The sequence below is a fragment of the Podarcis liolepis genome (assembly GCF_965112155.1).
Source record: "Podarcis liolepis genome assembly, chromosome: 6".
NCBI classification, from domain to species: Eukaryota; Metazoa; Chordata; class Lepidosauria; order Squamata; family Lacertidae; genus Podarcis; species Podarcis liolepis.
The window spans coordinates 4,731,602-4,747,040 of NC_139559.1; the positions used below are offsets into that span (position 1 = coordinate 4,731,602).

At 47.2% G+C, this 15,439-nt stretch overlaps 1 protein-coding gene across 2 annotated transcripts in view; it reads left to right on the forward strand.

The window, feature by feature from the left end:
* The first annotated feature begins 2,079 nt into the window (after positions 1–2,079).
* RSPO4 (R-spondin 4) overlaps positions 2,080–15,439 on the forward strand; it is a 38,280-nt gene continuing 24,920 nt past the window's right edge. Inside the window, exons 1-2 of one of the 2 annotated variants that reach the window (XM_083507751.1) lie at positions 2,080–2,098; positions 3,004–3,082. In XM_083507751.1, coding sequence (XP_083363877.1) covers positions 3,004–3,082 — 79 coding nt within the window. In that variant the 5' untranslated portion in view covers positions 2,080–2,098. Of the gene's footprint in view, positions 2,099–2,520; positions 2,638–3,003; positions 3,083–15,439 lie in introns of those variants that run through there. The other variant, XM_083507750.1, reaches the window with a different exon arrangement.

Genomic DNA, 15,439 nt, shown 5'->3' on the forward strand with positions numbered 1-15,439 from the left:
TTGCCTACTACTCAGCAATTCGTCACAACTTGTAAGGTTGCAGTTAGGCATTGGTTATAATATGCTGGTGGTGGAGGGGTCAGGATAGGCTGTGCCTGCCCCTCCTATTGTGCTGAAGGGAATCCCGTTAAAGGAATCCTGGGGCTTGCCACGATTTCGTCCAATCCCTGTCATGGGACCAGGGCCGCCCAATCCCTGTCATGGGACCAGGGCCGGCAAGCTTTCGGGAAGCTGCTGGGGTGAGCGGCGTGGGTCCGACACTTAGCTCAAATGACCCCCAAGTTTGACTTTCCCTTCTACTGGCTACCGATCGGACCTCGGGATGTCAGTTCTGTCCCAGGCGGGGGGACAGATAGTCATAACCAATGTCTAAACAACCACTCACTGATTTTGTATTTTGATAAAGTTGTGGCCAAAATAGTGCCCCAAAACCAAAACTAAAATTACGTGTTATGTGTGAAGTTATTTGAGGGGTGGTCTGGGGACCTACACACGCAGCTAAGGTGGAAAGGACAGAAAGTCCCAAATTCTTAATGTCAGTAAGGTATGATCCTGCTACAAATCACCTCCCCCAGCAATTTTTCTTCCCCCTAGGGATGGGGGAGAAATTTGATTCTGTTTGCATTGATAGGTGAATTTTGCGACGCAGTTCTCCAGCCGAGCAATGTTTACCAAAATTCATATACTGGGGTATGAAATGTGCATAAATACGGCACATATCAGTAAAAAACAGTGCACAAAAATGCATTATACTAAGGGAAATTTCTTTGCAAAAAGGTGCATAATTAGGCACAATTTCATGCAAACATGTGCATATTAGGATAAATTTGCATGAAAATGCTGATGACTTTCCACAAGAAAATGACAATTCTCAGAAGTGTTTAACAGCCAGTCAGTCCTCCCAGGGAACTCTGGGAATTGTAGTTCTGTGAGAGAAATAGGGGGCGGGGTCTCCTAACAACTCTCAGCACCCTTAACAAACTACACTTCCCATGATTCTCTGGGGGAAGCCATGAATGTTTAAAGTGGTGTGATACTACTTTTTAACTGCAGGATGCAGATGGGGGGGGGGCAGAGAGAGAGAGAGAGAAGAAATAATAAATTAATGCGCAGCCATCTTTTCATTTAATTGTGAAAGTTTTTAACCATCATTTTGCATGCCTATTTCATGCCCTTTTTAGAGATGCATAATGGACGCGGGTGGCGCTGTGGGTTAAACCACAGAGCCTAGGGCTTGCCGATCAGAAGGTTGACGGTTCGAATCCCCGCAACAGGATGAGCTCCCGTTGCTCGGTCCCTGCTCCTGCCCACCTAGCAGTTCGAAAGCACGTCAAAGTGCAAGTAGATAAATAGGTACCACTCCGGCGGGAAGGTAAACGGCCTTTCCGTGCGCTGCTCTGGTTCACCAGAAGAGGCTTAGTCATGCTGGCCACATGACCCGGAAGCTGTACTCCGGCTCCCTTGGCCAATAAAGCTAGATGAGCGCCGCAACCCCAGAGTCGGTCACGACTGGACCTAATGGTCAGGGGTCCCTTTATACTTTACCTTTAATGGTTTCAGAGATATGTTTGATTAAGTGGCATATAAATATTGCTAAATGAATACATAAAAGTTGACACATTAACATTCTTCATTTCTAAGATTTCCAAGCAAAGAAGATTGAAGTTTATGTTCAATATGCTCCGTCACCAGGAGGATTGGGGGGGGGGGATTAAAACGGCACTTTCCTTATTTTAAAAAGTTTCCCAAGGCCCCCCTCCTTAATATTACTGTGCAATGGTGTTCTGTCCAAATGTAGATAACGTGAATGATTAGAAGCTCAGTTGTGACAGGGAAATTATTCCATTTTTTAAAAAAGCAGCTGCCTCTTGTTTTCTGACCTTTGTTGTTTCGCCCCTTAAAAATCAATCTGGATTTTCCTTTCCAGGAGAACGTTCATTTTTGGCCGAAAATGTGTGGAAAATTCAAAGAGCAGCACTGCAGCTAACGAACACGCAAGACATACAGAAGAAATCTGCTGTTGTTTTGCTCACAGGAGGGGAATGAAGAAACAAATCACCCACGATGCAGAGATAACATTGGGAAACAAACGTCCCAGGTCAGTAGCTATCAAATGAAAATTTATTAGTTGCTGTAATAAACAGTGGCTGTAAAAATGCAAAGAGGGAGTCCCTTTGATTCCCATTTCTCTCTCTCTCTCTCTCGTTTTTTGGCTGTTCATACCCCCTGCCAAAAGACACCGACTTTGTCATATGGAATGCGGCTGAGTAAATTGAAGTGATTAAATTTCCCCTTTCTGAAATAAAGTCTGGGGGAGAGACCAGCATTTGTGTCTGACTAATCCAGAAAGTCTGTCGGAGTCTGTCTTTTTTTAACGGGGTGGGGGGGCCCACGGCGACACGGGGCAAGGGTGAACGAGCGGCTCGCCGGCAGGGACACGGTTAATTCCCTGACTCCACCCCGATAATTTGGAAGGGCTTTACATTGAACCTGATTTCCGAGTCATGGCAGAAGTTCAGCTTGAGCGGCGCAAGGCAGACCAGCAGCTCTCCGCAGAGGTGAAGCCTGGAGCTCTCCAGAGAGGGAACTTTGCAGGTTTTTGTTCCCTTTGGCCTGGGAGTGCTGCCCGTGAGACAGGTGAGGAGGAGAACTGCCACTTCTAAGCCCTGGATCTGCCACCGAAGCTTCTTCTGCGCCATGGTTCTTGGGACCGGCCGCTGAACTCCTGCCATCTTCCCTGATGCCACCATAGAGAGCCCACATTTGGTGACCAGCTGGTGCCACGACCCACCTCACGGGGGATGCTGTGAACCGTGCTTTTGTCCCCATCGTTTTCTCTTCCTCCCACTTTTTTCTTTTATCCCACTCCCCTCCAAAAAGAGAAAGGGAGAGAGAGAGAGAGCTGTTTTCCCTCCTTTTGCTCAATCTGCGCTTGGCAGCAGGAGAACTGTCAGCCGCCTGAATGATCTGATTCTTCCCTTGCGCCAATTTATTCCTGGCCAGATGCAGTGGATTCTGTTCCTGTTGCTGTTATTCGTAAACTCCATGGAAATGTTCGCTCAAGCCAGGAGGAAGAAACGAGGTAGGGGTCGCGTCCGCTCGGTCGGTCGGTTTCGCCTCCAGAGCAGGGCTCCGCGCTTATTCCCACCACACGGTGCCAACACAGGTCGATTTCGGTGCCGAGCCAGTCTTGCGAATTCCGCAACAGGTGTTTGCAATTTGCCGTCCGTTGTGCTCGATCCCAAACTGCTCTGGAAAAATCTCTCTTTTTAATTTAATTTTTAATTTTATAAGAACAAGTAATTTACACAGATACCCCCACTATCCCTGCTCTCCCCAAAAGCAGAGCGGTTATGGAAAAACATTTCTCCAGAGCTGAAACTGGGAGTCCAGAGGAGGCCACTTCGTGGAACTCTCAGTTGAGATTTTTTCGCTTATTTGGTCAATTTTTCAGACAAAGCTATTGTCCGTGCTTTCTTATTGCCACCAGGAGATCTGCATGTATTCAAAACTCTTCCAGGTTGCGGCTATAAGCTGCTACTAAAAAATTATCAGTTTCTTAGAAGGTCAATGCCCTCACCTTGAGATATTGTCAATAATGCTAGTCTGGGAATATTTTTTCAAGGCAGGGCAAGAATTGTTCAGGATGCATGTTCAAATTAAGTCAGGCACAAGCCTTTAGGCATGAACCAGCTGGTCCTGTGTTTGATTCAAAAGAGCAGACAAGACAGAAATCCCCCTATCACACCCATCCCAGTTCTTGCCCCCTATCCAGATAGCTCTGGATAGGATAGAGTGGGAAGGATCGGACATGAGTGTCACCCCGAGACCCAGTAAGTGAATCAGGGCAGGGAGTGAGGACAGGCATTAAGAGGTCAGAGACATTTTCTTTCAAGGTGTTATAATAGAGGCCTCACTGATGGTTCATCATCACTTGTCCTCACCTGTCTTTTGTGCCCTGCTTTCATCTGCAATCAAATAGGTTGTGCAGGTTGGCAGGTACTCCAGAATCCTGAAGAACCTGTTAGCGGAACTGATCGTGGGATAGCCAGGCCTAGCTGATGGGGATGAGGCAGGCCATATTCTCACCTTCCTCCGTCTCCCGAAGGCTCCCCAGAGAAGTAAAATCCCAGCTGCTGGACTCAGATCTGAATGTTGCCCATTCTGAGCTGAGCATTGCTCCATCTGAAGCATTTGCAGGGTAGATTCTGCTCTGGAAAAGGTGCTGTGAAAGAAAAACAGCTTGTGTTCTTCCAGACCAGGTGCATCACCTGAAAAACCACACTTGTGTGACTGGGTATCTCTCGTCCCCAAATGATGAAGTTTTCTAGGGTGTGGGTGTGTGCATGTGTGTGTGAACAGGTGGACAAAATCAGATAACGCACAGCATGGAAGTGAAAAGCAAATGACAAATCTAAAAACAGAGGGTTGAAAAGGAATCAGAAAAGGGTAACCTCAGAATCATAGAATTGGAGAGCTGGAAGGAACTCAAAGGGTCATCTAGTCCAACCCGCTGCAATCGCAGCTAAAAGAGTTGGGGACCTTGACCCGAGGAGAGTTAAAATCACACGGGGCTTTTTAATCGAGAGAGGATATGATCAGGGTGTTGAGAAAGCACACAATTGCCTTTCTTTCTTTGGTGGCCATTTGCTAAAAGAAACTCACCGGCAGGTGGCTCAGACAGAACAAAGAAAGGACTTCGTCATGCAAACGCACAGTTAGCTTATGGAACTCACTGCCACAAGAAGTGGTGATGCGAGCCACCTACTCAGGTGGTCCAAAAAAAAGGATTGGCTCCGCTTGTGAAGGGTAGGGCTATCCAGTAAGACCAGTTGCCCCGCTTGTGAGCATCTTAGAGGTTCCTGGCTGTCCCCTGTTGGAAACTGGATACTGGGTGAGATGGACCAGCCTTGGTCTGATTCAGCAGGGCTTACTTTCATTGGCTTCCACAGAATCCTATGGAAATATCCTGAAGGAAATGATACCCGATGTTATACTCTGCAGATGTCACAGGGGATAGCTTCCTCGATGAAGGGTTTATGTTCCTGCTGAGATGCTTTGGTGTTAAATAAGACACCTGAGGTGGTCCTGGAAAATACAGACAACGGGCAAATGTTAAAGGGATACTGTGAATAGTTTGGGATAAGCATTGCTGTCTCCCTGGACAGAAAGATTGGAATAGAGGACACCTGTATGGTGTGTGATCTCTTTCTGCGCACTGCAAAATGGTGCAATAGAAGTATCTTGAGCATAAAGTGAAGGGGAAAGTAATGCAATGCCTATTGATGATGGGAGACTGATAGGATGAAGTTAATGGACTATGCAGAACTAGATAAACTAACAGGAAGGATTCGAAACCGGCGGGACCAGAAATTCACGGAAGACTGGAGTAAATTTGCGGACTATTTGAAAAGTATTTGTGAAGATCAGACAATGTTTGTAGGTTTGCAAGAATTTTTGTGAGGCGTATTATTGGAAGTATTGCAAAAATGGAGAAGGGGAAGGATGATTTGTTAGGAGTTGTAAAGGCAATATAAAGTTAAGAAATGCATAAGAAGTGGTTAAAACGGTGGGTCATCAGAGGTGCTGATGGAAGTCTAAAAAGATTGTATAAGTGATAAGTTTATATGTTAAAATCAATAAAAATTAAGGGAAAAAAAGATGATGGGAGACTGATGATGTTAGGAGGAATCATAGAAGGAAACAGATGCCAAATGCTAAAAGAAATTAGTATACCAGAAGTAATTGCAAGAGGGGTGTGTTATTTGTTCATTTAAATTCATTACATTTATTCCCTTCCTTTCCTGCAAGGAACTCGAGGTGGCCTTGCGTAGTTCTCCTCCTCCCCGTTTCACCCTCACAACAACCCTGTGAGGTAGGACAGGCTGAGAGGCCTGAGAGGCAGTCAACAGCCCAATGAACTTTGCTTGGCCAACTGGGAATTTGAACCCTGGTTCTTCTGTCCCGGGTCTGAGTTTGACACTCTGAGCAATACACCACCACAGGCTCTCTAAGTGCAGATGTTGTTGTTGTTGTTTAGTCGTTTAGTCGTGTCCGACTCTTCGTGACCCCATGGACCAGAGCACGCCAGGCCCTCCTGTCTTCCACTGCCTCCTGCAGTTTGGTCAAACTCATGCTGGTAGCTTCAAGAACACTGTCCAACCATCTCGTCCTCTGTCATCCCCTTCTCCTTCTGCCCTCCATCTTCCCCAACATCAGGGTCTTTTCCAGGGAGTCTTCTCTTCTCATGAGGTGGCCAAAGTCTTGGAGCCTCAGCTTCACGATCTGTCCTTCCAGTGAGCACTCAGGGCTGATTTCCTTCAGAATGGAGAGGTTTGATCTTCTTGCAGTCCATGGGACTCTCAAGGGTCTCCTCCAGCACCATACATTTATCGAATTCATGGAATCATAGATGCATTCAGGGAATCAGGTAGGGACTGGGAGAGATGCTCTCCTATGACTGCCAGGTGGTTTGAGATGCCCTTGTCACCTGCAAGGCTGGATTTCCGATGGGGAATCTGGTTACGGTAAGTCATACTCAGAGCTGGCCCATTGAAACCAATGGATTTAAGTCAAGCTGGTGGAACTCAATGGGTCTACTCCGATTTGGTCAGATACAGCCCAATGTGGATATTGTTTCCAGAGGCATAGCATGGTGTGACCAGGTGGCAGGGCACATTTTTGAAGGGGCACAATCATGATAGGCATGGAGACCTGGCAGCTGAGGAGCAGCAGCCGGCAGGTTGGTTTAGTGGGCAGGTGGATGGAGGCAGCAGGTGAGGAGCCTGTTGGAGGCTGAATCCGTCCACCCTCTGCATGGGCTCCATACGCCCCCCCCCCAGCATGTGCCCCAGCCCAGCTGCCCAGTCCAAAAGGAAGGTGCAACACTTGCCCCGCCCCGGGCACCAGCAATCCACGCTATGCCACTGATGGTTTCAGATAGCAATCATCACGACCTTCTGTAATACAGTGGTACCTCGGGTTAAGTACTTAATTCGTTCCGGAGGTCCGTTCTTAACCTGAAACTGTTCTTAACCTGAAGCACCACTTTAGCTAATGGGGCCTCCGTCACGCCACCATCACACGATTTCTGTTCTCATCCTGAAGCAAAGTTCTTAACCTGAAGCACTATTTCTGGGCTAGTGGAGTCTGTAACCTGAAGCGTATGTAACCTGAAGCGTATGTAACCCGAGGTATCACTGTATTATTCTGCCCTAGGGAAATTTTTTGCCTCTTCAAGCTGAGTGGAGCAGAAGAGATAATAATAATAATAATAATAATAATAATAATAATAATAATAATAATAATAATAGTTTTATTATTATTTATTGTATTTATTATTCATTTTATTTATACCCCGCCAGAGCTGGGCTCAGGGCGGCTAACACCAATAAAATCACAGTAAAAACATAATAGGGGGAAGAAGAAAAAAAACCAATTTAAAATACAGGTTAAAATGCAATTTAAAATGCAGCCTCATTGTAAAAAGTAGCCGATAAATCAAGACCATAAGGGGAGGGAAACATAAGGGTCAGACTGAGTCCAAACCAAAGGCCAGGCGGAACAGCTCTGTCTTGCAGGCCCTGTGGAAAGATGTCAAGTCCCACAGGGCCCTGGTCTCTTGTGACAGAGCGTTCCACCAAGTTGGGGCCAGTGCTGAAAAGGCCCTGGCCCTAGTTGAGACCAATCTAACCCCCTTGCGACTTGGGACCTCCAAAGTGTTGTCACTTGTGGACCTTAAGGTCCTGCACGGGGCATACCAGGAGAGGCGGTCCCGTAGATAGGCTGAATGGACACTGAAAGTTGCGTCGGGATTTCCCTCCAACTGCAGTTACAGTGGTGCCCCGCAAGACGAATGCCTCGCAAGACGGAAAACTCGCTAGACGAAAGAGTTTTCCGATTTGGAGGTGCTTCGCAAAATGAATCTCCTATGGGCTTGCTTCGCAAGACGACAATGTCTTGCCAGTTCCTGCTGGTTTTTTTCCTCCCCCCCCTTTTTCTAAGCCGCTTAGCCGCTTATCAGCTGATCCAATCAGCAGATAAGCCGCTAAAAGCCGCTAAAAGCGCTAATAGCGCTAATCCACTAATCTGTCAATGGGCTTGCTTCGCAAGACGAAAGAACCGCTAGACGAAGAGAATCACAAAACGGATTCTTTTCGTCTTGCGAGGCACCACTGTACTGCCTGTACTGCCAAAGTACATCAGTTTGCAACGAGCTGCATGTTCTGAAGGCAGAATTGCACCCACAGCAAACACAGTCAACCAACAGCCAAAACAAGAAGAACCCCATTCATGGGGGACAAAGAGACATTCAGAAAATATGCTGGAGACCCAGCATGGTGTAGTGGTTAGAGTGTTGGGCTATCACTCAGGAGCCCAGGGTTTGAATCCCCCCTGAGCTATGGAAGCTCCCTTCCTCTCAGCCTAATCTACCTCACAGGGTTCTTGTGAGGATAAAAAGGGGAGAAGGAGGAGAAATTTGTATGCCACTGTGAGCTCCTTTGGAGAAGAAAAGTCGGGCTATAAATTAATAATAATAATAATAATAATAATAATAATAATAATAATAATAATAATAATAATTTATTTGTACCCCGCCCATCTGGCTGGGTTTCCCCAGCCACTCTGGGCGGCTTCCAACAAAGATGAAAAATACACTAAAATGTCACATATTAAAAACTTCCCTGAACAGGGCTGCCTTCAGATGTCTTCTGAATGTCAGGTAGTTGTTTATCGCTTTGACATCTGGTGGGAGGGCGTTCCACAGGGCGGGTGCCACCACCGAGAAGACCCTCTGCCTGGTTCCCTGTAACTTGGCCTCTCGCAGTGAGGGAACCGCCAGAAGGCCCTCGGAGCTGGACCTCAGTGTCCGGGCTGAATGATGGGGGTGGAGACGCTCCTTCAGGTATACTGGACCAAGGCCATTTAGAGCTTTAAAGGTCAGCACCAACACTTTGAATTGAGCTCGGAAACATACTGGGAGCCAATGTAGGTCTTTCAAGACCGGTGTTATATGGTCTCGGCGGCCGCTCCCAGTCACCAGTCTAGCTGCCGCTAGACTAAATGAAATGAAATGAATATTGCAAACATATCTTAAAGACTCCATTGAGTTTTCATGGATATCAGAGAGTGTGAAGCGATCAATCGGGGGCAGAGGACAGGTTGCATGCTTATTTATTTTATTTTATGCTGCTGCTGCTGCTGCTGCTAATAATAATAATAATAATAATAATTTATTGTTTCTACCCCCCCAACTGGCTGGGTTTCCCCAGCCACTCTGGAGATTAAAAAGATTAAAAATACATTAAAACTTAAAAATACAAAAAAATACATTTCATTTGATTATGAAAAAAACCAATAAACCTTGAACACTTTACAAAAAGAATAACACAATAACTGTTTTTATCCGTAAAAATAGTTGTTAAAGCATTCAAATAATAACTACAATCAGTGGTACGATTAAAACACATGCAAATGTTCTAAATATCTGGGTAGACTTTCCTAAACAAAAATGTTTCTTACAGGCACCAAAAAGAGTTCAGTGAAAGTGTCCATCCGCCGGGAGTTCCTAGGTGTCGCGCCACAAAAATGTTGCTTTTTTCCAACCGTGGAAAGGGCATTAGGTGGTACCTAATCCGAGGCCCCTTAAATCCGTCCCCTATCCGTGGGACGTGGGTGGCGCTGTGGGTTAAACCACAGAGCCTAGGACTTGCCGATCAGAAGGTTGGCGGTTTGAATCCCTGCAACGGGGTGAGCTCCCGTTGCTCGGTCCCTGCTCCTGCCCACCTAGAAGTTCGAAAACACAAAGTGCAAGTAGATAAATAGGTACCCCTCCGGCAGGAAGGTAAACGGTGTTTCTGTGTGCTGCTCTGGTTCGCCAGAAGCGGCTTAGTCATGCTGGCCACGTGACCTGGAAGCTGTACGCCGGCTTCCTCGGCCAGTAAAACGAGATGAGTGCCGCAACCCCAGAGTCGGCCACGACTGGACCTAATGGTCAGGGGTCCCTTTACCTTTTTAATACCCTATCCACATTTGGAAAACAGCACAGGCAGAAGTGGTGGGGTGGGCACATAGAGAGTAAGGTTATCATCTCTACCAGTTGGGGCTTGGAAATGTGTGTTCAGCCTTTAAACTGCCTGCTGAGCCCAGCTGTGAGGAATGGAGAACCCTCTCCTATTTGGCACACTGGCAAGAGGGTTTGGGCACCACACAAGGATGCGGGTTTAATCACCTTTTCTTGCTTTCTTTTTCCTTTTGCAAACCCTCTAACCTCTCTCCTCTCCTTCCCACAGCCGCAATCGCGGTCTTCTGATCTGTGAGTTGAGGCCCCTTAAATGATCTCTGAGGGGGGGGGGCAAGCTCAGTTAGGCCCCCTCCATTCCACTGCAAGCCAGACTTCATGATGGTGGCAAACATGGCTTTTGGAGAGGAGCAGGTGGAGAGAGCTGGTTGTCCATGGAAAAGTAAAGAGACGGAAAACAAAAGGGATACAGCAGAGCATATGAGATACTGGAGAACTGGATGGATTTGGTGGGTTTTATAAGAACCGGATGGGTTTTGTGCCGTCTGAAAGGTTTGAGCAATACTTGGCATTCAGCGTACGGAAAAAACCATCCTCTCATTAGAGCTGCTTAGGCGCTGTCATGCTCACAGCACGGGGCATGCAAGGCTTTGGCTGGCCCACTGCTGGGCAAAAGCTGTCCAGGTCTGAATGGCATTGTCCGGTCCGGTAGCTACGCCCTTTTGCCCCATATTCCCCCTCCCCAGTAGCAAAAAGGAGAAGTTTCCCTGTAGGAAATCATCTCATTTGAAAGAGCGGCTGCAGAAATATTGCAAAGGCCTCAGTTTGCCAGTGATGGGGGGATTCCCAGACAATTCAGGATATTGTTATTGACAATGCAGCACTTTTGAGGCATGGCTTTACATGTGAGAATAATAATAATAATAATAATAATAATAATAATAATAATAATAATTTTAATATTTATATGCAGCCCATCTGGCTGGGTTTCCCCAGCCACTCTGAATGTCTTCCAACAAAACACTAAACTACAATAACCTATTAAACATTAAAAGCTTCGCTAAACAGGGCTGCCTTCAGATGTCTTCTGAAAGTTTGGTAAAAGTTATGGCTTGTAATGTGAGGATGAAGTTGTTTGTGGGGTCTTTGAAACATGGGGACCTAGCCAGATGCACTGGTTTTATAATTCCCTGTGGCTGTGTACACGCCATAGGTTTAAAGGACATTTCACCCCCAAAGAATTTTGGGAACTGTAGTTTGTGCCCCACAGAACTAGAACTCCCAGCACCCTTAAACAAACTACAGATCCTAGGATTCCTGAGGGGCGTGTGTGCTTTAAATATATTGTGTGCAGGAGCCAGGGGCATTGCTGGGTAGCTAAAGAGCTCAAGTTTCGGATCTGCAGCGTAAAGGTGCCTTAATGTATACAGGACCTCCAGGCGTTGGCTGGAGGAAGAAATTCACTTCAGGTCACATTCTGATGCAAACCTACCTAATAGACAGTTTTCAAAACCGTATGTGGACCAACACGCAGCTATCCTTTGAAATGTGTGTTTCCAACCCCAAAAACTGGGTACAAAAATGGATACACTAGGAAAAAGCATTTCTAAAAATGCATATAATTAAGAACAACCACAATTACTATATTAATAAGTCTGGGTATAAATATGCATTATATTGGGAGAAACTGCATGGGGAAATGTGTACGTTAGGAAGAGCTGCGCACTGAAAGGCAGCTGAATTTTTGTGAGGACTTTCAGAATAAATACCCAGATGGCGAACTGTTGTGAAAACGTCAACTTAGGGGTGGAATAATGAGAAAGTGAGAGAAACTGAAGACAAGCGATTCCTCCAACCCATTCTGTAAGCAAACTTTATTATTATTATTATTATTATTATTATTATTATTATTATTAAAGTTTTTAAAGAGTAGGGAAGTAATAGGAGATCTGGGGCCCGGCAGGAAAGACTTGGAGCTCTGGACCCCGGTCCACCCCTGGCTGTGCCAAAGATGAAACAATTGGCATGGAGGAAATATGGCTGCCTTCTGGCTCTGGCGCAATGCAGTGTGCAAGTGGCGCACGGGGCCGAGGGTGGACAGTTCTGGGATGCTTTGGTGCCTAGTGCCGCCCACACACGCCATTCCGAAAGGGAAGGAGAGGCTTGTTCGTCGATCTACTAGAACGCAGGCACATTCATGGCAGTGAGGGCAAAGCAAATTGGTCCATTTTCGGTTTCTTTCAGTTTCTCCTTTCTCCAGTCCTCCATTCAGTCCTCCTCTTTCCAACATCAGCCTGAAATTTTTCTCCTTTTAAAAAAAAATCTGCACGAAAATTTAGCAGCTTTTTAGTGCTGCTGATACGCACATTTTTCTATGCGCTGTTGCCTAAGGGACCCATGCTTGCAAACCAACGTTCCCTAATCCAAAGCAGTTTTGCATGGTGTCTTCCCTATTATATGCGTTTCTGTGCACGCTTTACCCTGGTTTGTGCATTTTTGAGCACGTTACTTGGCTGGGGAAACGCATTACACAATACGGAGAAGGGCGGATTTTGATGTGCAGCTATGTTTGGGTTTGCACATTGCTTTCAAAAGAGCAAATTAAACGCAAACTGGGTCAAATTTCTCCTGTCCCTCTCCATCCTGATGGTTAGCCCAGAGTTAAAGAATCCTGGCTGGGTGGCAGCCTGGAAGTTTGGGGATGAAAGCACACTGGGAGCAGCTCATTCTACATTTCCGATCACATTCTGTCCATCCTCAAAGTAGCCATTGAAGGTTGGCCCTTAATCTACCCATTTCACAGATGGAGAACTGAGGCTGCCGGACTTGCCAAAACCACTCAAGCCTGCTGATGACTTAACTGGCATCTGAACCTGAGATTCCCCTGCTATCATCTGCATGGTCTTTCTTCTCAGTTTCTGTTCTGCACCTCCGGGTGGGTGCGGCCAAGCGCTAGATGCTCGAACCAGAGCAGGCTCCAGGCCAGGGACTTAAGCCGAAAAAATGCAGGCCTTGAATTCGAGTGGCGACAATTCCAGACGCAAAATACTTTCACTAAAACCCCGGCTTTCTCGGAATTCCTGCATGTGAGGGATGAAAGAGGTGGCAGGCAGGCTGGTTTGGGGGTCGGAGCGGAGGCTGTGGGTCACAAACCTCTGACTTGGCTCTGCTCAGCTCCGGTTGCAAAACAAAGACACCTGTTTGCGAAACAGACGCTTCCGGGAGCTGGAGGGGACTGGATGAAGGGAAGAGAAGGAATGCATCCAGGGACATAAGCAGAGAAAGAGGCTGTGCAGCCTAGTGGCTAGAGCATTGTATTAAGACCTAGGAGACCAGGGTTCATCGAAGCCACAGACATCACAGTGGCGTAGCGTGGGGGGTGCATGGGGGCGGCCGCACCGGGTGCAACATCTGGGGGTTAGGGTTAGGGGGCGCAAATCCACGGGTTAGGGGGCGCAAATCCATGGGTTAGGGGGTGCAAATTACTTGCCTTGCCCCGGGTGCTGACAACCCACGCTACGCCACTGAGACATCGGACTATCAGCGCTGAATGAATGTCAGATCGTAGCAGAAACTGTCTTTGTGTGTGCACAAGGGATTCTGAACTGTCTCTCTCCCTGCGGGCTAGGGATTATTGGAAATATTAGGTATTTTTGTTGTTGTTATTGTTTAGTCGTGTCCGACTCTTCGTGACCCCATGGACCAGAGCACGCCAGGCACTCCTGTCTTCCACTGCCTTCCACAGTTTGGTCAAACTCATGCTGGTAGCTTCGAGAACACTGTCCAACCATCTTGTCCTCTGTCGTCCCCTTCTCCTTGTGCCCTCCATCTTTCCCAACATCAGGGTCTTTTCCAGGGAGTCTTCTCTTCACATGAGGGGGCCAAAGTATTGGGGCCTCAGCTTCAGGATCTGTCCTTCCAGTGAGTTAAAGGTAAAGCGACCCCTGACCATTAGGCCCAGTCGTGGCCGACTCTGGGGTTGCGGCGCTCATCTCGCTTTATTGGCTGAGGGAGGCGGCGTACAGCTTCCAGGTCATGTGGCCAGCATGACTATGCCGCTTCTGGCGAACCAGAGCAGCGCACAGAAACGCCGTTTACCTTCCCACCGGAGTGTTACCTATTTATCTACTTGCACTTTGACGTGCTTTCGAACTGCTAGGTTGGCAGGAGCAGGGACTGAGCAATGGGAGCTCATCCCGTCGCGGGGATTCAAACCGCCGACCTTCTGATCGGCAAGTCCTAGGCTTTGTGCTTTAACCCACAGCGCCACCCACATCCCAGTCCAGTGAATTAGGTATTAGTAGTCTCAAATATTTTTCCATGGTCTGTAGCAGTGGCATAGCAAGGTTACGTGGTACCCGGTGCAGAAAATTTCTTGTCACCTCCTTCACACACATTGAATTTTTATTTATTTATTTAGGGTTTGACTTTATTTCTGTGGAGCAAAAGCTGTTGAGCTATTTTTTAGTGCAGCCAGAGTAGTTTAGCGGAGATCGCGTGCCTTGCAACGAGGAGTCTGCCTGCCGCCCTACATCTGAGGGGGAGCCGCCGGGCGGACAGTTTCAGAAGCAGGAAGCATCCGCATGCCAAAGCCACAGCGTCTCTCGCAGGCGTTGAGTGCCAAACAGCATTTTGCCACCCCCCTCGGAGGTGATACCTGGGGGAGACATCACCCACAGCACCCACGTTGCTCCATCTCTGGTCTATAGCCTGCCCTTGTAGTGGAAAGAGAGGAAGAGAAAAAACCAAATATGTTGAAATTTCCCCATCATTCCCCAAATTAATTTTGAGCCCCATTAATCAGCTAGAATCATGTCTAGGACCCTCGTACCTACAGGACCGCCTCTTCTGGTATGTCCCACGGAGGACCTTACGGTCTTCAAACAGAAACATCTTGGAGATCCCGGGCCACAGGGAGGTTAGGCTGGCCTCAGCCAGAGCCAGGGCCTTTTCGGCCGTGGCCCCGATTTGGTGGAGCACTCTGTCACAAGAGACTAGGGCCCTGCGGGACTTGACATTTTTCCACAGGGCCTGCAAGACAGAGCTGTTCCACCAGGCCTTTGGCAAGGGCACAGTCTGACCCCCTCCTTTGGTAATCCTCACAGAACTCTAGCCCAATGGTTGCCATTAATTTGACTCTGAATTGATTTTAGAATGAATTGATTTTAGAATGTCTTTCAATTAATTGATGGTGATTTTATATAAACTGTGTTATTTTCACTGTTGCTAGCTGCTCTGAGCCTGGCTTTGGCTGGCAAGGATATGAATAAAATTTTATTATTATGTTTAGTTGGAATCTCCTTTCTTGTAACTTGAAGCCATGGGTTCGAGTCCTGCACTCCCAGAGCAGTGTAGGTCCATCTTCCACGTGACAGACCTTTAGATATTTGAAGGTGGTTCTCATATCTCCTCTCAGTC